General features: G+C 40.2%; 2 protein-coding genes across 3 annotated transcripts in view; one reads left to right on the forward strand and one right to left on the reverse strand.

Annotated features, from left to right (window-relative positions):
- The first annotated feature begins 3,463 nt into the window (after window positions 1-3,463).
- On the forward strand, window positions 3,464-15,612 carry LOC116298611 (complement C2). 2 transcript variants are annotated; one of them, XM_089031267.1, is made up of 9 exons: window positions 3,464-3,748; window positions 6,065-6,119; window positions 7,730-7,924; window positions 8,782-8,952; window positions 10,418-10,691; window positions 11,613-12,046; window positions 12,611-12,718; window positions 13,289-13,400; window positions 14,162-15,612. In XM_089031267.1, the coding sequence occupies exons 1-9, from the start codon at window positions 3,716-3,718 to the stop codon at window positions 14,787-14,789; spliced, it is 2,010 nt and encodes a 669-aa protein (XP_088887393.1). In that variant the 5' UTR covers window positions 3,464-3,715; the 3' UTR covers window positions 14,790-15,612. The 2 variants fall into 2 exon arrangements, with proteins under 2 accessions (XP_088887393.1, XP_088887394.1); XM_089031268.1 differs by having other exon boundaries at window positions 12,614-12,718.
- A 276-nt stretch (window positions 15,613-15,888) lies between these two features.
- Window positions 15,889-23,103, reverse strand: part of LOC116298607 (ATP-dependent RNA helicase DHX58) — a 13,751-nt gene continuing 6,536 nt past the window's right edge. The window contains exons 8-13 of the mRNA XM_089031266.1: window positions 23,047-23,103; window positions 22,073-22,355; window positions 21,347-21,814; window positions 18,140-18,471; window positions 17,136-17,451; window positions 15,889-16,614 (exon numbers count right to left, since the gene is read on the reverse strand). The exon at window positions 23,047-23,103 is cut by the window's right edge and continues 287 nt beyond it. Coding sequence (XP_088887392.1) covers window positions 16,421-16,614; window positions 17,136-17,451; window positions 18,140-18,471; window positions 21,347-21,814; window positions 22,073-22,355; window positions 23,047-23,103 — 1,650 coding nt within the window. The 3' untranslated portion in view covers window positions 15,889-16,420. The remainder of the gene's footprint in view (window positions 16,615-17,135; window positions 17,452-18,139; window positions 18,472-21,346; window positions 21,815-22,072; window positions 22,356-23,046) is intronic.

Genomic DNA, 23,103 nt, shown 5'->3' on the forward strand with positions numbered 1-23,103 from the left:
CCCGTAGAGGTACCCGGCTCATTCCATCTCCGGTCACCAGAACCCCAATCATCTCATTGGTCCACAGACCACCCCGGTGTAGTAGCATAGAATTCCATGGATTCCAAAACGGACCGCTACATATCATCAACAAATCAGCCAAAAAACCCTACCTCTAGTCATTAAACTACTTAGTAAGGTCCACAGTTCGTCTAACCACAATAAAATCCCATCAATAAAACCCTCGTATGGGCTTAAAGCTCTTCATAATCTGAATTCAGCGATTATCAAAACTGTCCTCACTAAAAACAAGTTCTAACTTCCTTATTAGCCGCCAGATCAAGGTCAGGAAAAAGTTATTAACTTTTTAATATAAAATAATCCTTTGGCTATCCCACTGAATGCTTAATCAGTGACCCTGGATGACTGGGTTATTTGAAAATCCATTCAGCTCTCAGTGGCCAGATTCAGAGGTTGTAAGGTTAGGTCGTTACTGTTCGTGCTGTAATTCGCCGTCAGAATGGCGCACGAATAAGACAACGAGTCTGACGAAAACACTATTTGCGCTACTAAAGAGGCATAATATATAATCATCGATGAAATATCTATTTTTCTCTATTATCAAAAACTGATATTTTCGAATGTAAATATATTACATAATATTTTAACAAATAAAAAAAATTATCATTCCTACAGACATACTAAAGTCACTTAAAAGAAAATGAAATAATATATAATAATAAAGCAATGAATCATAAGTAGCGCGCGTCCATCGAGTTATGGATGCACGCGGGAGGTTGCTAAGAACGAAGAAAAGCGTAAGAATTGCACGACGCGTATCCATTCCTTAACACGAGCTCTGATTGCGTTGGAAACCGTGACTGAAATGAAGATTTGTGAAACTTAGCGATATAAAGCGCGCTCTGATTGGTAAGTTACCTATACACCTATTTCGAAAATAGGACGTTCGCATGATGGCGTCACTGACCTCTACTACCAGACTCCCTTGCACACTTTCTTTTATTCAGTTAATTAGCACCAACTGTCTTACTATTCTCATAGGGAAATACAAATTTGAATAAGAAAGAAAATTCGCGAAGCATTATGGTAGTGGGAGTCAAATGACGCCATCATGCAAACGTCCTATTGTTGTCGAAACAAGAGCCTCAAGTAACAAGCCAAGGCTCCAGAGAACGTCGGCACTTTTAATTATAATTGCTTTATTCTTGGTTCATGCAAGTGGCTATAGCTCTCCACTAATTATCATCTCAAGCAGCCTTGCTTGGAGCAATTTGTGAAGTCAATAATTAAAAATGCATCCATGAATAAACTAATTACAGCTAGAAGTGCCGGCGTTCTCTGCGGTCTTGGCTTGTTGCTTGAGGCTTTTGGTGCGACAACGATTTCTGAAATAGGTGTATATGAAAAAAGCCTCTGGGCCGTATCAAACTGCTTACTGAGTGAATAAATCTTAAAACGGCTCGATATAACTCACGAACCCTAATTGTGGACTGTTCCACTTACAAGAAGAAGGTTATACCGTATACTTGACTGGACAATGGCTAATTGAGTTATTTCAGCTATTGAAACAATGTGTTTGGATGATTCCTGTGGTACCTTGAAAATTTGCCAGAGCCTCTCGGAGTATAATTTTATACGCATGCGTATAGTCAGTGCAAAGATTTTCGCACGAGAGCCGCGCCATGAAGGCAAAGAAACGAAAGCGCCTCTGGAAAACAACTTACTCCCTTATCATTTCTGCTAGTTTAGTTTAGTTCTTGGAGTTAATCGAATAAAGTGCATTAAAAGCAACCGACAACAACAACAACACATGCAAGAAAGAATGAAATTTGGATTAGGTTTGCATTTTTCAAGTTACATGAATCGTGGAACTTCTGTATAAAAAAATAGCTTTGCAACATTTTTTAATCTTTCCCATAAATGAAATTTAACCGTTAATCTCAAGTACATGGCAAGTTGTGTCTGGAATTTTTATGGACTTTTCAAGAAACATTACTCTTATAATTAAAGTTTTACCTTTCTTAGTATTGCAAGGCATCTGTGGCATGGAGACAATACGTCGTCCCCACGAGAAAACGTAAACGGTGTTTTCAAAAGATGGCCACTTTGGAGAGTGTTTTTCAAAAGTATGCGTTTATGGTAAGCGTTGTGATCGTTTACGTGTGGACGGAAGGGCTAAACGCATCAAAAAGTGTGCTTTTACGAATGAAAACGTATACGTGTACTGTGGACGGGGTTCCAAGAAAGACCCAAAGTTATTTGCTGTCGCACACACCACGTAGCCGCTGTGTATCTACAGGACTTTCTAGGATTACGCCAAGTAGTGTTTCCTAAGACAAACACAAATAAAAATGAATAAGATTAAATCCGAATGTAACATTTTATAGTCTGCAGTCTATTAAGAATATTTTTCAACCTACTTAATTTGTACACTACTATTTTCGACTTCCGAGGCCTTAGGGAGCTCAAAAACGCAAGATATAAAATGTCTTAATCGTTTTATCTTGCTTGATGTAAAGGAATCTTTATCGATAAACAAGTAATTAACTTGACACGAATCAATTGTGTGTGAGAGATCGAGGAGCTTCTAAGGGTTGTCTTTGGATTTTTTCTCGACGATATTTTATCGCATGCATTGACATCAACTGACTGCATTTCTATCTGCAAGATGTAGCAAGATTTGATGCACAAGCTGTCCCACAGTACGACAGGTGATGATAGGGCCTACGCTTCAAGGAATGCATACCGTATAGCGTGTTAGAATTCTTATCATTCGTAAGGTATATTCGTGAGAAGGTTGAGGGGATCCAGCTTTGGTTCCCAGCGTTGTTGTTTATCGTCATCATGAAGAATCTTGAAGTAATTTGGATAAAAGCTGTACGTTACTTGATCTATCTTGCGCACGTATTTAATAGATGAGGCTTTTTGAAGTGAGAGCGCTTAGGTAAATGGAGAACTAAGGAAGTAACTAAAAGACAAAAAGAGTGAAGAGGCAGAGGTGAAAGCCGGTTTGCGGAAATGAAGTGGCAAAGAAGGAAAGAAGATGGTAGAACGAAAAGAAAAGGAATAGATATAAGAGGAGAGGAATGAAGAGAGACGATTGCAGAGGAAAGAAGATCAAAGAGAAAAGAAGAAGAGAAGAGAAGAGAAGAGAGAAGAGAAGAGAAGAGAAGAGAAGAGAAGAGAAGAGAAGAGAGAGAAGAGAAGAGAAGAGAGAGAAGAGAAGAGAAGAGAAGAGATGAGATGAGATGAGATGAGATGAGATGAGATGAGATGAGATGAGATGAGATGAGCTGAGATGAGATGACCCAGTAAAAATTGCGCACATGTCGACCCTCAACACTCCATATTAGTCTGACGCACGGCTAGCTTTGCCGTTATGGTATTATCCCCTTGTACCTGATGCAGGCTGACTCGATAGGAATTCACTCATTACTGACGCGCGCACAGTCGCACTGACAGAGAAACTTAACTTTGTAATGTCATTAGCGTCTTCTAAGCTACGAGTGGCCTTTCCGTTAATCTACTAATGTATAGAAGCCAAAGAATGGAGAATAAGATATCGCATTTCGTGGGAAACTTGGAGTAAGTCGACAACAGACGAAGACCTGCAATAGTCCACTTGATTTGTCAGCTTTAGCCTTGGGGCACTTAAACTGAGACAGGAAACCATATAGAGAACGTGCAGCGCTTAAAAGACCATAGATACTGAGGTATGGCGCCGAGAAAACTCCTTCTCTTCGAATGGGTAAGTTGTATGGATATTAAGTATTCTTTCTCTTCCTAAACTGGAAGTAACTTTAGGAAAAAGACCGAGGATATTTCGATTAGATTTTTCACGCGTGTAGGTTGAAATCAATACCACAGTGGAACTATTAGAAAGCTAAGTACTTCTGGTTGAGATTGAAAGGTGGTTCACTGTCATATCAAAGCATAAAAGCTAGGATATGAGCTGTTAATGTGGGCATTTAGGAAAAAATCTCGTGTTGGTGTCGATAAGAGTAGTAAAAAGCTGGTTAATAATATCATAGGAATGGATTAGTACGCGCGACCACACTAGTCACGGATACCAAAACTATCTAGTTTGTATGTTGTCCGAGTCAAGAATAAAAATATCTTGAAGTCCTTGAAGTTACAAACTGTTGCTTTGAAGCGTGAAAAATGCAAAGAAATATTTCATAAGGGTTTCAACTTTGAGTGACAAAATGAATGCCAAATAGTCCATATATTAGGAGATTTTATTTACTTCGATTCGACATGACATACGACAAATTTCATTAATTAAGAGTACTCGTCAAAGACCAATACTCGTGGATTGAAGCGAATCCCCAAACTGCGGCAATGATCTCTCTTTGTCCGTGGGTGGTGATATACATATACATATATACGTCGTGATCTCTGTGCTTAAAAACTCATTACCTTTAGAAAGCCGCCTGTTTACAATCAGTTAGGATAACAACGAATAAACTCGCACATTTTAAGACCTCTTGGATCTTCTGGTCAGGACGACATTTCACGGAAGATTTAGAGTCTGGTTTCAATTAGAAAATAAAGAAGCTATCGAGAAGACTGAATGCTTCCCGTTCAGGCAGTCGGTAATTCTTCCTAACAGACTATTTAGCTAATTGCAATCATTTGGGGATAGATTGCCATCACCACATGCGGTGGGCAAGAAACGTCTAGATCCAAAATTCCTAATTTTTATCCCAAACTCTTTCCTCGGAGATAAACATGAGCTTCACAGAAATAGAGATAAAACTGTGCAAAATGAATAGCCCAAGGGAAGAAATATTCAAAAAGAGTCTACAAAATGATGTTTAATGTAGAGATATTAAAACTTTTAAACTTAATAATGAATTTGTCTTGTTTGTCCTTATTAACTGCGCTGACCTTTACAAACGACTTTCTTGTCAAACTAATGCTTTTAGCGGAGGTATTTTTCTCGTTTCTTCAAGTTCAAATTACAGTTTCTGTTCCTTATCACACTGACTGAATAATCCCACATGGATTCTGTAATTTCTTCATCACTTTAATGTAATTATTCAATTATGTCCGAACGAATGTCTTTATCAACTCAACAGTTAGTTTTATATCCTTAATAACTTATAAAAATAATACTTAAAGAAGGTGTTTGTGTTTATCAAAAGTAAACAACGTTAAATCCTTAGAAAGAATTCTGGACTAAATGTTACGTGACAATATTTATAGTTTGATTGAAAGTTTTGTGTTCAAAACTGGAAGATAGATAAGATTGTTAGTCTTGACTTCAAAGTACAAGGGTCAACAGTGCCAGCACTAGCATTTCTCGAAAGACGATCAACACAAGTTTTGGAATAACTGTGTTCAATGTACATACATACATACAACTTTATTTGTTTCAGCAGGTCTAAAAACTGGCAGCTATATAGCTGATGTGGACCTGAAAGGACGAAAGGACAATAATGCTTCAACCATAACATGGCAAAAAAATTTCTGATACATTTAGAATATTCATGATATAACTACAGCTCTAATCAACTTTGAAACTTTTTTTTTCAATTCTTCGTCTTGTTTGAAGTTTGTTTGTGCTTGATATTAAGGAACACTGAAGAAACATCCCTAATTTATCGAATCCAGCTACTTGATTTATTGAGTTTCCGGATCAAGGGAGATTAAATTGGAAGCTCGTCTATATCTGTGTGTGCTTCGTAACTAGAAAAACAACTGTACATTAAATAGGGACGTTTTTTTCCCTAAGTCTTTTCGAAAGGACATTATGTTTTTAGTCGTTAGTGACGTTATGAAGTGTTTTTCTAAATGACGTGTTGATATTTTAAGTGATCTTGGTAGAATATCGAGTTACTTTGAGTTCAATTTTGTCATGAGATATCTTTGTTATTTGGAATTGTGTAAAAGAAAAGAAAAGAAAAGAAAAGAAAGAAAGAAAGAAAGAAAGAAAGAAAGAAAGAAAGAAAGAAAGAAAGAAAGAAAGAAAGAAAGAAAGAAAGAAAGAAAGAAAGAAAGAAAGAAAGGGAGAAAGAAAGAAAGAAAAAAAACCCCAATTTTGATTTTCGTCTTCCCTTAGGTCTGTTTGTTCCTTGTTCTTGGGAAAGCACTTGGAAAACACCAGAACGAGAACGGTAAGAATTGATAATTATCATCAATTTACGAGGCCAAACAACAAACTGCCCTCTTGAAAACGCGCGCCCAGCGGGCGATAATGGGTTTTGGCGTGCCGCAAATACGCGTTTACAGTCCGCCAAAGATTCAACTCCAAAAACCTCGTACGGCAACTTTAAAAATTTGCTTAACTTGGCCTAGTAATGAGAATAACATGACTTTGGTTGAGCATAAGGATGCTACTCTTAAACAATAAGCCCTCCAAAAGTTATGTTATTGTCCTATTTCTAACTTAAGAAAATTGTCATCATCTGTTCATATAAAGCCGCCGGCCATCGATCCTGTACCCTGGTCCCAGAGGCTCGACGATTTTTCTCCCGGCCACGTATATTTTGAGCCGCGAAGCGGTGAGCGAGCTGCGAAGCAGCGAGACCTCGTCGGAGCCTCTGGTAGGAACCGCATACAACCTCATTTCCATGCAAAATCAAAGTGTCAATCAATCATTTAGAACTAACCAATCACACAAGAGATCCCCGTGGCGTTTTTGGTATTTAGGGAGGGGAGGTTGTAGTTGACCAAAATAACTTTGCGGAGTCCACCTAAGTGCTTTTGTCATGTACACGTGTCCAAATATGTCAAAGTGACAGTCCGGTGTTTACATTCAGCAACACGAATCGCAACCAATTGTGAACGAAATTCAAACAAAAATACTCCATTGAAAAGCGCAATCTCACATCCTTCGGGGTCCTGTCGACTTTGCAAATGTAGTATTACGTCTGGAAGACCAAGAATTCACCTCTTTGGCTTTGTGTTACTGATTAGTTGCCTAGGCCTTGTAGATATTTATTGTATTTTTTATTGTATTTTATCGGTAGTCAAAGGGAGAAACTCGTATAAATGACTACACACACTCACCAACTCTATAATGGATATTGATTTTAAAATCGGCTTTCAATGGATATTGCGTGAAATTATCAAGCCAACCTCTGTACCCTGTTCAGTTAGTATCGTCAATGACCTTTGTTCTCCTTGTCTTTTGCTCTTCCGATAACGTTTCAATGTTCTCAAACCGTTTTTGAAGCGTTGTTGACAATATTTCGTCGAATAGCGCTTCGGATATACAATGTGGCATCGAGAAATGTTCACTGTAGCTAGAACTATAAAATAACACCTTGAAATCTCTTGACATTACAAACAAACTGACATAAGATAATGAGCAATGTATACTTGTACCTCCCTACCCTTCATTACAAATAATTTAGCCAATCACAAACTGGACTTCAAATCAGCCAATCAGTGAACCAGAACAATTTTGAGCAATCTGTAATTCTATTGGTGCGGCCTGATCAATCAACTATGCGGTTCCTACCAGAGGCTCCGACGAGGTCTCGCTGCTTCGCAGCTCGCTCACCGCTTCGCGGCTCAAAATATACGTGGCCGCGAGAAAAATCGTCGAGCCTCTGGGACCAGGGTATCGATCCTGTGGCCTTCGTCCCATGGAATTTAGATGAGATATTTGCGGAGAAAGAACAAACCGGAAAACCCTACAAAAAGCGCAAAACGTTTTTTTAAAAACTAAATTTATTTTGGCAATAGCGATATCAAATATTCCTAATATTCTTTCCCCAAGATTACGAATGTAAAGAAATCTTGGACCAAGCGTCACGCTTTGCTCCGAGTAACGCTATTGTCACGCATTGCTGTTCTGGTAAAGGATTACGTTACCAGTGTATCAATGGATACCAGCTGGTCAGCGGTAACAAAGAGAGACATTGCCAATATGGAAATCTAACTGGCACAGAGCCAAGATGTGAATTCCCTAAAGGTAAATATATTGACGTCTGATTGGTGCACTGTTTTGTTCGTATTTCCGACCATTTTATAAAAACCAAACGAGTCAAAACAATGATCCCGTGTAGGACGCGATTTTATTGGTTTAGATAGCGGGTACCACGGGAAGTAATCCCTCTCCTTGAAAATGCTCGATACGGGAAGACCGTATTGAGCGACTATATTTCTATACACGAATATGTAAATTTCTTTAGCATTCATTAGAACCGACAGTATACTGATTTATGTTTGCGATTTGATTTTTACTTATGGAGATATTTGAGCAAAAAATGCAGGAGTTCACTGGCTTCTAGAGGTGGTGGCTACTGGGTAACCCCACCCCTCCCTGGGATATCGAGTCCACTGACAGTATACCGGGCAATACGAGATCCCGCGTTCATTGTTCTACATCCCTAATTACTGTTCCTGGCGTCAAACAACCAAAATGTGTTTTTGATATACAGCATGCAACAAACATCGTCTGCTCAAAATTGTAAATGTCTGTCTTAAGGCCGATTTAGATGGTACGATTTCCGCCTACAACTATCGTATACAACACGCTCGCGTCTGTCGTAGGCGAGTTGTAGGCTTGATTTACACGCTACGACTCGAGTTGTAGGATGGCGCGAGCGTGTTGTATGCGATAGTTGTAGGCGAAAATCGTACCGTCTAAACCGGCCTTTAAAATAAATGCATTCTAAAGGTACATAAAAAGAAAATCGATACCTACTAAAAAATCTTATGAATTCGAGTTTGTCGGACATTTTGTTTTCCATTGGAAGACTTACCATTGCTGAGGTGAACTGTTATTACCCATAGGTATGTAAACGTGGTTAATGTTTTTTATTCCAGTGACCACGTGTGGTAACCCTGGCCCTGTTATGTACGGTTATTTCATCGGCTCAAACTTCAACATATCAAGTCGAGTCATGTACAAGTGTTATAATGGCTTCATCATGCATGGACACTCGCACAGGACTTGCTTGGAGAACGGACTGTGGAGCGAGCCTCCAACATGCGAATGTAAGTCTCTTTGTGCAGTCTGGGTTTCATTTGATATTACTTCCTGTTTAGTTTCGAATATTCACCGTTTTCTCAAATCCAAATTTAAGGAACTTACAGTTTTGTGATGAGTTTTATCATGCATTGCTATGAGTTGTTTTTCGATAAAAATTCAAAACATCGATTATTCTCGTATTTAAATATAAAACTGGCTTCTCAATTTTACTGAATTTGCGTTTTTCATTTTTGTGGCCTGTCAAGATTGGATGCGCACGCAACCTTGAGAAAACTGTCTGTTGAAATATTTCTGACAGACAGCACATGGTGTTTAGTGTTTGACCACCATGTGAGGCAGATAATGAGATTCAAAAACTTTTAATAGCTCATTGAAAGCCAGCGATTCTTGAAGTGCACGAGTGCGTGTTGGTGATATTAAAAGATTTCTCATTTTATCCTTTGTCAATACCACCAACATAGCCGCTATGTCTTTATCATTTGGCTCTCTCGGGAATGCTTGCGCACATTAGTTTTACGCGCAAGAAACCATTGGTTATGTAATCCGTACGGAATTCTTTTGGTCTCCGAATGTAAAACATTTTGAGAGGCAATGAAAAATCTCGAATTCAAGCACGTAAAACTCCGGCCCATATCCAAGCTTTGAAACGACGTGGGTGTCTGGATAAGGCCACGAACAGGTCAACAGGAAAGATTAGTTGCAGAATATGACGTTAAAGTACGAATGAACTTCACAGAAATATTTGAATATTAGTCGAGGTTGAAGCCGATATTCGAACTGTGCCAGCCCAGAGCAGAGGAAAACCCTTTGTGACTGATATTCCTACGACTCCTGATATATTTGCCGTCTTATTACCATACGATTACTTCATCGTACTTTATCTTTTATAAATGCGCCCCAAACGTTTACTCTTCATGATTAAAATAGTATTTCAGTCTCATCCGAACTTTTGAAAAAATTTCCTTGTTGACATATTTAGCAGAAATCTTTGCTATAATTTCTCAATTTGATCCGATTTTTAACCAAATTTCTAAAATTTACTCACCAAATTTGGTTACCCCTTAACTCTCTGCGCAAACTAACCTCCTATGGTCGATCGATCACTTCACAGGTAATTACTCCTTCTTCGCAATCTCGTTGAATCTTCGTTTTGAAAGCGCTTTCTCTAAAGAGAATTACCAATCCCAAGCAGCTAACTAGATATAGATTCTAGTCCTCGGCCATGTGGGACTCTCTCATGATGTCATTTGAGCATGCGCAAGTTTAAATGGTGTTGCGCCTCGTAGGGGACAATTGTTCTTTCGTGTGACGCCTGCCTTATGGCAAATTATTTAGATCAATGGAAAAAAAAAAAAAAAAAAAAAAAAAAAAAAAAAAGAAAGAATTATGAACTTCAAGACATGTTATTTCCAGGATTTCAAGTTCGTCTTTTCTTCTCAAGGTTAAGATTTAAAATATTTTATTTTTCAGTTGACGATGAATCAGCTCTAGACATTGAAACAGCCACGGAAGTCATCGGCAACAATTTACTACAAAGCCTATACGAGACAAAATGTTCGGGGCCTGATCCTAGCTGTCAATCAACCTCGTCGTCAAGGCGACGTAGAGCTCTTGACGCGAACCATGCCGGTGGACTTGACTTGGTATTCATGTTTGATGGCTCGAGTTCCATCAAGAAGGATGGATTTGTAATGGGGTTGAGATTTGCGCAAGAACTTGTGCGTATATTGGACGCGACTGGAAGGTATGGCTGCGATTTGTTTGTTTATACACAATACTAGGTGTCGATATATATTGCTGTGATATATATCGCTTTTCTATGTATTCACTATCTCCATACATAGGTTCATTCATCCCACACGACCTAAGCTTTCAATCGAATACGAGGTACTTTTGAGCGATTATTCAAATTAACCTTGCAGTCTCGGTTGAATGCTTTGTATTTGATCAATGAAGGTGGCGAATATACACCTATTTCAGACATCGTTATCGCACCAAAAGCCTCAAGCAACAAGCCAAGACCGTAGAGAACGCCGGTACTTTTAGCTGTAATTAGTTTATTCATGGTGCATTTTCATTTACTGACTTAACAAATTGCTCCAAGCAAGACTGCTTGAGATGATAATTAGTGGAGAGTTATAGCCACTTGCATGAACAATGAATAAACCAATTATAATTAAAAGTACCGACGTTCTTTGGAGCCTTGGCTTGTTACTTGATGCTCTTGGTGCGACAACGATCTTCGAAATAGATGTATATTCAAAAGTGCTTACAATGATGAGGTGTGGTTAGTATGAGCTGTAGACACTGAGGGTGGTCACAATCAGGACTTACTTACGTCCTCTCAGTGGTCGTTGTACATCCCTCCGACATTGGTTAGTGATGATGTAGTGTGGAGAGATGAAGACACATGAATATAGATAGATACATAGATGTTCATGACAACATACCTCCTAACCTGTTCCCCCATTCCAGACCACCTGTCATTCCCTAGAGTATCATTCCTTTGTTTAATAATTTCACACGAGAAGACACATGAATAAACAACTCAAACAAAGAATCCTACTCTCAAGAGAATGACACATGATCTTCAATGAGAAAACATTTCGCCCAAGGTAAAGAGGCCATGCAGTTTTAAATTTTCTGCGATTTTTTTCATTACCAGACGTGGAGGAGTTAAAGTAGCTGCCATGACATTCGCAGCCAATATGAAAATCAACTTCCCGTTCACATTCTCCTCAGACCGTACCCTGAGAAAAATCAGGGTGATCAAAAAACCCGGTGGGTGTGGCAGCAACCTAGGCCGGTCCATGTTCCTACTACGCAAGCGCATTACCCCTGGAGCTCGAAGAGAAAGCAAACGAGCGTTGTTCATTGTATCAAACGGCCGCCTCATCCTCGGAACGAGCCATAAACGAGCCGCCCGACTTTTGAAGACTGAGAATCGATTCGAAGTGTTTGTTATTGGAATTGGTAAAAGCCCTAATGTAGAGGAACTGTCTACACTGGTATCGGAGCCTGTAAGGGATCATATGATTGCAATCAAGGTTTTTAGCGATGTTTTTGGCTCGGTTAGGAAAGCCCTGGCACCCGGAAGAGGTGAGTATAATGCCTTCTCAAGATTATTCCTCCACAGAACCGTATACTTCGAGTTGAAATAGATCTTGGCTCGGGCGTGGTCAGGCATAATTTCCCCCCATTTCAGACCACGTGACATTCCCTAGCTAGAGTATCATTTTTTTGTTAAACGATTGCGCTCGGTTGCGCATGAGAAGACACATGAATATGGATACAACTCAAACAAAGAATCTTATTCTCAAGAGAATGACACGTGATCTGAAATCTGACACGCGTTCTGATTGGTTTGGAGCGCGTGCTTTATGAGAGCACATTGCACGCGCGCGGTCTTTCCGTTGCAACATTCCCATCTAAAATAACGATTATTGCAATTTGTATTTTATAAAAGAAATAAAAAAACTGCCTGCTGTGCAGTTATAAAGCACTTGAGCAGAACACTCGAGAAAGGTCTAGGAGCACTTTGCTACGCGTCTTGCTTTTCCAAACACTTCTCTCGTGTTCTGCCAATCCCCGCATGCTTTATAACTGCACACAGCACGCGCGCGTTTTCTATTTCTTCAGTAATGCATTTCTCATTGTTCATAGCAGACAACAAATGTGGTATCAGCAACACCAAACCTAAATCACGAACTATTCGAGGGAACAAAGCTGCTAGTGGAGCATGGCCATGGCAGATTGGAATCTATTGGGACAGTAAGTAGATGGCTATCTGGCGACAGGGTTAAAAAACTTATGTGCATGCGCCATAAACTGGCTGCTTGAAAACTTTCGTCCAACACGAAAGTAGACCTCTTTTCCTTGTGCGTAATGTTTTCTCATTTCAGACCACGTGTCATTATCTTGGGAATAGAATTATTTATTTGAGTTGTATCCATATTTATGTATCTTTTCATGCGCTATTTAATTAAGGAAAGAAATGATAGTCTAGGGAATGACACGCGGTGTGGAATGAGAAAACATTCTGCCCAAGCTAAAGAGAGGTTTATTGGTGGAGGTTTTCAGACAAAAGTGCTTTTAGTATAAGCATTAGAAACGTTTTATATACATTCAATAAAAACAAAAGTCGAACATTGGTGAAAAACTGCATGTACTCTAACGATATATTTGATTTACGACAGTGTATTGCCCGATTTCTCTATCAGCTGTTGCATTGTCTCAATTAGCGCATAGCAATTGAAACAGTGAAATGAAGCCATGTTGCTTGGACATATATGTGTGTGTATTGCTTGAAATAAAATATAGTTTTCTGATTTGATATTTCAGAAGCTCGTTCTCCAATATGTGGCGGTGCTTTGATCGGTGACCAGTGGGTCTTGACGGCTGCTCACTGTTTTTACTCGAGCGCTCGTAAAGCTATAACATGGCCACCATGGAGGTTTGTGCACGGTATTTGTTTTGTAAATAAGAACATTAAGGAAGTTAATTCAACGTTGACGATATTACACCTACGGTGTCGTAGCCTTAGTCAATATTAACAACCAAGCCAAACCATTGTGCTGAACCAAATACAATTTTTATCGAACGCTGAAACGACCTCTGGGATGGTCTAAGTCAGACGGGTAACTCACAGATTGAACCCTGAAACAATCTCTGGGCTGATCAAAGTCAGGGCATGGCTAACTCACAGATTGAACCCTGAAACAATCTCTGGGCTGATCTAAGTCAGGGTATGGCTAACTCACAGATTGAACCCTGGAACAATCTCTGGGCTGATCAAAGTCAGGGCATGGCTAAATCACAGATTGAACCCTGAAACAACCTCTGGGCTGATCTAAGTCAGGGCACCGCTAACTCACAGAACGAACCCTGAAACAACCTCTGGGCTGACCTAAGTCAGACGGGTAACTCACAGATTGAATTAGAATTTAGCTTGTTAGCTGGTTTTGTAGAGGAAGAAAACCGGAGAACCCGGAGAAAAACCCTCGAATCAAGGGAGAGATCTAACAAATTTTTCTCAAGTGTGATGCTGTGTCCAGAGGAATCGAATCTGATTGAGAACCAAGAGGTGAGAGGCGATTACACCACCGTTACATCAGGAATTGATACACATAAGGAACACGGACGCCGAGAGTGTTTCCGAGTCTTCCTTTAGGTATTACCAACTTTATTGTCTTTCTTCCTCCTTGATATTTTCAGGTATACCGTAGTAGCGGGCGACCATCAAGAGACAAGAAAACAGAGAGAAAACGCCAAACAAATGGCTCCAGTTGCTAAAATCTACGTCAACAAGAACTTCCGTTACCATGCGAACCAGAACGACATCGCGCTTGTCAAACTACAGTACAAGCTTAAGATAGGCAAACACGTTAGAGCTGTGTGTCTGCCTAGTAATTTTAGAGGTAAAAAGACTTCGGATGCAGGGAAGCACGGGTTTGTGACCGAGTGGGATCGCCCCGATGTCAATGTCGATGGCTCAAGATCAAAGACCAAACGTAGGAACAGGTCGCGAGTTCTTGTTCACACCGCTCTAGTGATTTCACCCCCACAGCAGTGCTTCAACATGACGTCCAAGCCGTTTAATTCAACTCTTATGTTCTGCGCGATGGATAGGAAGAGCTTCAAGCAGAACTGTCGGGGGGACGGTGGAAGTGCGTTTGTCAGTGAGAAGTATGATCAAAGCACACGTGATTATAGATGGTCTATCGATGGTCTGGTGGGCTGGGACGAGAAATGTGGTACTGATAAACACCATAGATTCTTCACGCGCGTCAATCCTTATGTTCATTGGATAAGAAAGGTCACGAGGGAACAAGGACGGTTCTGATTCGTCCACTGCAAATGAAAAGTCAATATAATTGGTTGGTCAGTGAAGTGCATGGTAGCTGTGCTGTGATTGGTTGGTTCTAGCCAGTCAATGATTGGTTGTTTTTGGATGATAAAACATTTGCGACTTTTCGCAAAATGAACAATTTTGATCTGTTCCAGGTTTTCATAGTGGATTTTTAGGTATTGAACAATATTGATACATGGAAGACATGCCAAAGAACCTTGCCACTATGAACTAAACATGACGAAGTACTTGAACAAGGTGTTTATGGCTGACAAGATCTTGTAAATTATCAATATATAGCAACAGAGAAAATAGGAAGTTTTTCATTTTTGATTGAAAACAATTGCCTAAGATAGGTGTTTTAACGTAAGCAATCGGCTGAAAACCAATTAAATTCCCCGCCATGTTGGCTGACAATGCAAAATAGCATTTGAAAATTCTTTTGTTATAGTCATCCAACATGGCGGCTATCTAGTGCATAAATGTCACAGCTATGACGTCACGTGCATGAATAGAACGAAAAATAAATATGACGTCAACTATGTAGATAGTGTGAAGTCATATACACAAACTTGGAGGTTATTACGTCACATGTAATAAAAATTGTAGGTATGACGTCACGTATATGAACATGGCGACTATGACGTCACATATTGAGCATGAAATTTATGACGTCATGTTGGCTATGACGTCACACTAGTCGCTTTTGATATTCTTTTCGTAGGGTGGATAGATTCATTTGATAGATAGATATTTCTATCATAAACTAGTTAGAAAAAGTAGACAAAGAGAATACAAATATTATTCATACATTTAATGCTTTAGAAAGAATACACGTCATTTATAATGTACTAACACTAAAATCTTTGCTTCGCGTCTTATTGTCGAAATTTATAGTGCATTTAATTTAATCTTATAATTTATGCCTTTTTTCTCATTCCATTTTCTAATTTTTTTCTCTATTTTTGCCCTCTTTGCTCCTTCTAAATTGACTACCGACTTGAAGTTCGTGCGTAATTTGTTTGAAATTTTTTCATTTTTCTTGCGAGAGATTTTCACTCTATAACCCACTCCAATGCATTTTTCCTTATTCTTTTTTTATAAATTTTACTTTATTTTGTCCTCTTAAGTTGCTTATTCTAAATTGACTACCAACTTGAAGTTCGTGTGTAATTTGTTTGAAATTTTTTCATTTTTCTTGCGAGAGAATTTCACTCTATAACCCATTCCAATGCATTTTTCCTTATTCTATTTTTCTAAAATTTACTTTATTTTGTCCTCTTAAGTTGCTCCTTCTAAATTGACTACCAACTTGAAGTTCGTGTGTAATTTGTTTGAAAATTTTTTTTAATGCAAGAAAATTTTACTGATAACCCACTCTAATGCATTTTTCCTTATTCTATTTTCTAAATTTTACTTTATTTAGTCCCCTTTGCTCCTTCTAAATTCGCTACCAATTGAAGTGTAATTTCTTTAAAAAATATTTTTCAACGATTTGATCAAGAAATTCCATTTCTTTGAGCAGTTTACTGCGACTTATGCTTTTTCATTTATGGGAAGGTATAACACTTTAAATCTACACATCCTAAATCACACGCTTATATTCATAGATACCACGTGTGTTTTCATAATTCTATCACAAGGTCGCCCAAACCATTCTCTTCCGTTGACACCTTAATCTCAAGCAATTCTCCAATATCAACCGACTGAACTTCGAAGGGACATTTCTTCCATTGTTTAGCCAACATTTTATGCACTTTTTCATTCCGCTTTAGCTCCAGCACGAATGACGTCACTTTGAGGCAAGGCATCTCTAGTCCTAGAAATGGAATACCATACGTCATCATATTACGTCACGAACATATGGAATAACTTACGTCATCTGATTACGTCACAAACATATTCTTCGTTTGCACAAGACGTCGTAGCCGCCATCTCGGTTAGATTTAACAAAAGACTTTTTTTGTTATATCAACCAACATGGCTGCCCTGTCTTTTGTTATTTTACTCCCCTGGGAATGATTGAAAACCAGTAATTCTAAATGCACTATGCACTTAGATCGGTACCTTAGTTTATCTGTATTTTTTCTCTAGATTTATTATTTCTGTTTATTTCTGTTTATATAATTCTGCGACTGCTATCTACCTTAAGGGGCGTTTTCTCGTGCTCACGTAACATGAATAAGTTTTGAATCCTCTGCACTCGTTTCTGTCAAGGATCGTCTTACCGAGATGATACGCACTCAATTCCTCCGGGGCATTTACACTATACCAGACCCCCCTCCCCACCCCTCTCAGGGCTAGGCATGTCGTAGGAATAGTGTATGATAGTCTCCTTACCTCTAAAATTAACAATGCATCCCCAATGTTCTCCACACCGGCTACAGCTCATCGTCTTTGGCATCGAAATCTCATCAAAGGTTCTGACCTTGGATTTCGGTAACTCTCTCAAGATGATCTTCTGCCAAAAATCATCGGGAATGACCACGTGATATGACTGCTTGACTTGCCTCACGTCATGCGCCTGGCATGCAATCACGTGGCACTTTTTGCACTTGAACGTGACGTCATTGGGGTCGAACTGGGATTTCAGCGCACGACGGAGCTTTTCTTTCAAGGCGCGTTCTTTCGCTGCTTCCTTCTGGAAATCCCGTACCTTGGAAAAAAATATTTAGAATAAGGTGGAAATGTTTTAGTTATATCTATTTTGTTTAGATCAGCTTTATTTATTATGCGGACGGACGCCAGGAACAAAACATTAGACGCAAAGATGAATAGGCCTCCCTCGGCTTGGGCGTAATATTTTCGCATGTCAGAAAACGCGTCAAGCATTCCCTAGAGTATCATTTCTTTGTTTAACGGTTGTGCACGAGAGGACACATGAATATAAAGATGACTCAAACAAAGAATCTTATTCTCAAGAGAATGATTCGTAGTCTGAAAGGAGAAAGTCTTACGCGCCCGAGCCGAGGAAGTCTATACAGAAAACAAGACCTCTAACTTTACCATATTTATTTATTTATTCATTCATTCATTCATCCATTCATTCATTCATTCATTCATTCATTCATTCATTCATTCATTCATTCATTCATTCATTCATTCATTCATTCATTCATTCATTCATTCATTCATTCATTCATTCATTCGTCCGTCCGTCCGTCCGTCCGTTTGTTCGTTCGTTCGTTCGTTCGTTCGTTCGTTCGTTAATTAATAATGATTTAATTAATAACTTTACAACTAGATATTTAAATCTAATTGAGGGCATGGCCAAAGGGACAAGAGTCCCATGTAAATATAACTAATATATCTATTAATATCTTAGTATTAACTATGAATTTTACCTTCTCCTTGTAAAGTTCAGTATCCATTTTCTGAACCTTTGCTAACGCCTCCATCATCAGACACTCTCGATACCGATTTAACTGTTCCTTACCAATAGCACCAGCATCAGCTGCAATCACGGAACAATATCGACCTCCATTGAGCGTTCTGATTCTACCACGCGCTTGGACGGTGGAGATCTCATTCCCGACCATGTCGTAACGGATGACGTAATTACAGTCATCGATGTCCAGTCCCTTCTCGGCCACAGTGGTTGCGATGATCAGGTTGCAGTCACGACCAAGTCGGAATTTAGCGATCACTTCTTCTTGTTCCTTTTGAGTCATGCCTCCTAAGATAGAACATTCAGTAGATTAAGAGGAATTGCAAATAGGGTAACTAGTCATAATACGAGGGATTGCATAGGGTAACTAGTCAGTATTAAGAGGGATTGCATAGGGTAACTAGTCAGTATTAAGAGGGATTGCATAGGGTAACTAGTCAGTATTAAGAGGGATTGCATAGGGTAACTAGTCAGTATTAAGAGGGATTGCATAGGGTAACTAGTCAGTATTAATAATGAATGAAACGATACTAAAGCGAATTGCAAATGATCTGAGATTGGATACAATTTTTGATTTTCCTGTGTTATGATTGATCGATTCTGTCGAATGATAAAGAGTCTTTGTACCATCATGTGATGACAGCCATGACAGGAGGCACAACAATAGAGTCTTTACACCATCATGTGATGACAGCCATGATAGGAGGTACAAAAATAGAGACTTTGCACCATCATGTGATGGCTGCCATGACAGGAGGCACCACAATAGAGTCTTTGTACCATCATGTGATGGCAGCCATGACAGGAGGCACAACAATAGAGGCTTTGCACCATCACGTGATGGCAGCCATGACAGGAGGCACGACAATAGAGTCTTTGTACCATCATGTGATAGCAGCCATGACAGGAGGCACCACAATAGAGTCTTTGTACCATCATGTGATGGCAGCCATGACAGGAGGCACAACAATAGAGTCTTTGTACCATCATGTGATGGCAGCCATGACAGGAGGCACCACAATAGAGTCTTTGTACCATCATGTGATGGCAGCCATGACAGGAGGCACAACAATAGAGTCTTTGTACCATCATGTGATGGCAGCCATGACAGGAGGCACCACAATAGAGTCTTTGTACCATCATGTGATGGCAGCCATGACAGGAGGCACAACAATAGAGTCTTTGTACCATCATGTGATGGCAGCCATGACAGGAGGCACAACAATAGAGTCTTTGTACCATCATGTGATGGCTGCCATGACAGGAGGCACAACAATAGAGTCTTTGTACCATCATGTGATGGCAACCATGACAGGAGGCACATCAATAAAGACTTTGCATCATCATGTGATGGCAGCCATGATAGGAGGCACAACAATAGAGTCTTTGCACCATCATGTGATGGCTGCCATGACAGGAGGTACAACAATAAAGACTTTGCATCATCATGTGATGGCAGCCATGATAGGAGGCACAACAATAGGGGCTTTGCATCCTCACGTGATGGCTGCCATGACAGGAGGCACCACAATAGAGGCTTTGCACCATCATGTGATGGCTGCCATGACAGGAGGCACAACAATAGAGTCTTTGCACCATCATGTGATGGCAGCCATGACAGGAGGCACAACAATAAAGACTTTGCACCATCATGTGATGGCTGCCATGACAGGAGGCACAACAATAGTCTTTGCACCATCATGTGATGGCAACCATGACAGGAGGCACAGCAATAGAGTCTTTGCACCATCATGTGATGGCAGCCATGACATGAGGCACAACAATAGAGTCTTTGCACCATCATGTGATGGCAGCCATGACAGGAGGCACAACAATAGAGTCTTTACACCATCATGTGATGGCAGCCATGACATGAGGCACATCAATATAGTCTTTGTACCATCATGTGATGGCATCCATGACAGGAGGCACAACAATAGAGTCTTTGCACCATCATGTGATGGCAGCCATGACAGGAGGCACAAAAATAGAGACTTTGCACCATCATGTGATGGCAGCCATGACATGAGGCACAACAATAGAGTCTTTACACCATCATGTGATGGCAGCCATGACATGAGGCACAACAATAGAGTCTTTGCACCATCATGTGATGGCAGCAATGACAGGAGGCACAACAATAGAGTCTTTGTACCATCATGTGATGGCAGCCATGACAGGAGGCACAACAATAAAGACTTTGCACCATCATGTGATGGCAGCCATGACATGAGGCACAACAATAGAGTCTTTGCACCATCATGTGATGGCAGCAATGACAGGAGGCACAACAATAGAGTCTTTGCATCATCATGTGATGGCTGCCATGACAGGAGGCACAACAATAAAGACTTTGCATCATCATGTGATGGCAGCCATGATAGGAGGCACAACAATAAAGACTTTGCATCATCATGTGATGGCAGCCATGATAGGAGGCACAACAATAAAGACTTTACACCATCATGTGATGGCTGCCATGACAGGAGGCACAACAATAAAGACTTTGCATCATCATGTGATGGCAGCCATGATAGGAGGCACAACAATAGGGGCTTTGCATCCTCACGTGATGGCTGCCATGACAGGAGGCACAACAATAGAGGCTTTGCACCATCATGTGATGGCAGCCATGACAGGAGGCACAACAATAGAGTCGTTCTCCCCTGGGAAACTGAATTCTTTCTCATGTCAATCAGATTAGACTAGATTGCAATGTTCCTGCCTTCTGTCATGGCTGCCATCACATGATGGTGCAAAGCCTCTATAAATCGTTGATCCAGGGGGTGGATTGAGTGGCTAGCCAACCCCTTTGGAGTTGAAGAATGATAAGAATAACGTATAAGGTAAAGCCTAAAGCTAGATGATGCCTTTATTGGTAACAGCTAGCCCCTTGAAATGACAGAAAAATGGGTTCTAACTGTGATTCTCAATATATTTTATTATATCATGAAAATATAATTTAATCAGAGAAAATGGGTGAAATACGAGTGCAGATTCAGAGGGTGGATTGGGTGCCACCCACCCCCTCCCCCCCTCCTTGAGTTGAAAAAAAAAATAAAGAAGGTACAGATAAAGACACTATATGATGCCTTTCTTGCTAACAGCCCACCCCCTTGAAATCGTTCTGGATCCCCCACTGGACACATCATTAAGTCCTCACCTTCGCCATCATTCGTACCAACAAGACGTAGCGGCTTCAGCATCGTATTGAGCTCTTTAGATTCATTAATCCAGTTTTCCAGTGCAATGGTCGTCTCTCTGGTCTTACTGAACAAGATTCCTTTAGGCACGCCGTCATTTTCTTTCAGCAAAATCTCCTTGATTTTCTCAAGTTTTGGATTCTTCGGTTCGCCGTTTTTATTCACCTCGTCATCGAGTGCCTCAGAAGCCTTTTCGTAGATCTTCTTCAACGTCCTGTCCATGTTATCAAACAAATTCTTATCGAGTCGATTGAAGTATTTCCTCAGATGAGCTACGGCGTCTTTCATTCTTGTTGCGTCGTTGATGGACAGGGCGATATTGTATTCTTGTAATTGCTCTGCATATGTTACGATGTAGCGGTTTCCCGCCACTGCACCGCACTTGTACAGAGACACACACCACTGTCGGTACTTCTGACTCTCTCGCTCTGTTATAAGAAAGAAAATAAATTGTAATTACTAATAGAATACATAGCGCTTGCTGGGTTTCAAGCAGCTAATAAAAATAAAGTCTTTGAATCTCATTGTCTACTCCAAAAGGTTGTCAAACACCGAACACTATGTGCTGTCAATTAGAAAGAATTCTATTGAAAACCTGATTCAGCGTGAGGAGTAAGCTACAACTCCTCTATTATCGAGTCCAAAGTTCTCAAGACTAGGAAAAATCTGAGGATCCCAACACAAACCTGATGGAGGCATCTCAGTTTGTAGAGGAGCTTTCTTGACGAATTTCTCGATATTCTCCATAGCTTGATTGATGATGTTATCGAAGATATCACTCTTGTTTCTTTTCACAGGGTGAAGGGTTCTCTTGGGGCTGCATGTGAACTTGCTCAGTTCGTCCGTGTTTTCCACCACTGTCGATATGAGATCCGCGTCGAGGTTTGCGCACAGGTGCACGATATGGTCTTGCGCCTCGCAGATGTTCCTTGCTTTACCAACACCAAGAGAAGCTGTCATCCCGACAATCTGTGATAAAAAGGAAAGATTTACTATAGTTTTTTGGGGAATGAGGTTACAAAAATTGACTGGGGCCAATTTAGAGGGGAGGGGTGGGGATACCCAGTGCGCACCACCTCTGGGAGTGTAATCATGTTTGGAGATGAGGTGAAAACAGTTCCCATCTGATGGGACCAGATTTAGAGGGGAGGGGTGGGGATACCGAGTACCCACCACCTCTGGGAGTGTAATCATGTTTGGAGATGAGGTGAAAACAGTTCCCATCTGATGGGACCAGATTTAGAGGGGAGGGGTGGGGATACCCAGTACCCACCACCTCTGGAAGTGAAATCCTTGATTTTGTACCCCAAAAAAACGAGTCAAATAGCAGATATTGAAGTTACACTGACTATTGCCTTCAAATAGAGTGTAAAACTAATATCTGCTATTGGGGGCCACATGAAGTTTATCAGTTATATTGTAACTGTCCTTTACGAATAAAGTCTTTTAGTAACGCTTTCACACCTATTTTTATAATAGCTCGAACGCAGACAACTAGTGATTCGAGACGTCTGAGTTTTTGGCTTCCGTCAATTAAATTTCCAACGGTCTGATCATGAGTTAGTAATTTTTGATCGACGGAACGGTCAAAACCACAGACTTCTTTTGCTGTACATGTGATTGTTCGTGATTATCAAAATGGGCGAAATATTGTTCTTACTTGCGGCAGTTTTTTGTTTAACCCCGGCTGTAGCCTCAACGTCATAAAATACTCCAT

This window comes from Actinia tenebrosa, unplaced genomic scaffold (assembly GCF_029948245.1).
Source record: "Actinia tenebrosa isolate PJP-AT-01 unplaced genomic scaffold, QUT_ActTen_1.0 PGA_scaffold16__25_contigs__length_10494907, whole genome shotgun sequence".
Taxonomy (NCBI): domain Eukaryota; kingdom Metazoa; phylum Cnidaria; class Anthozoa; order Actiniaria; family Actiniidae; genus Actinia; species Actinia tenebrosa.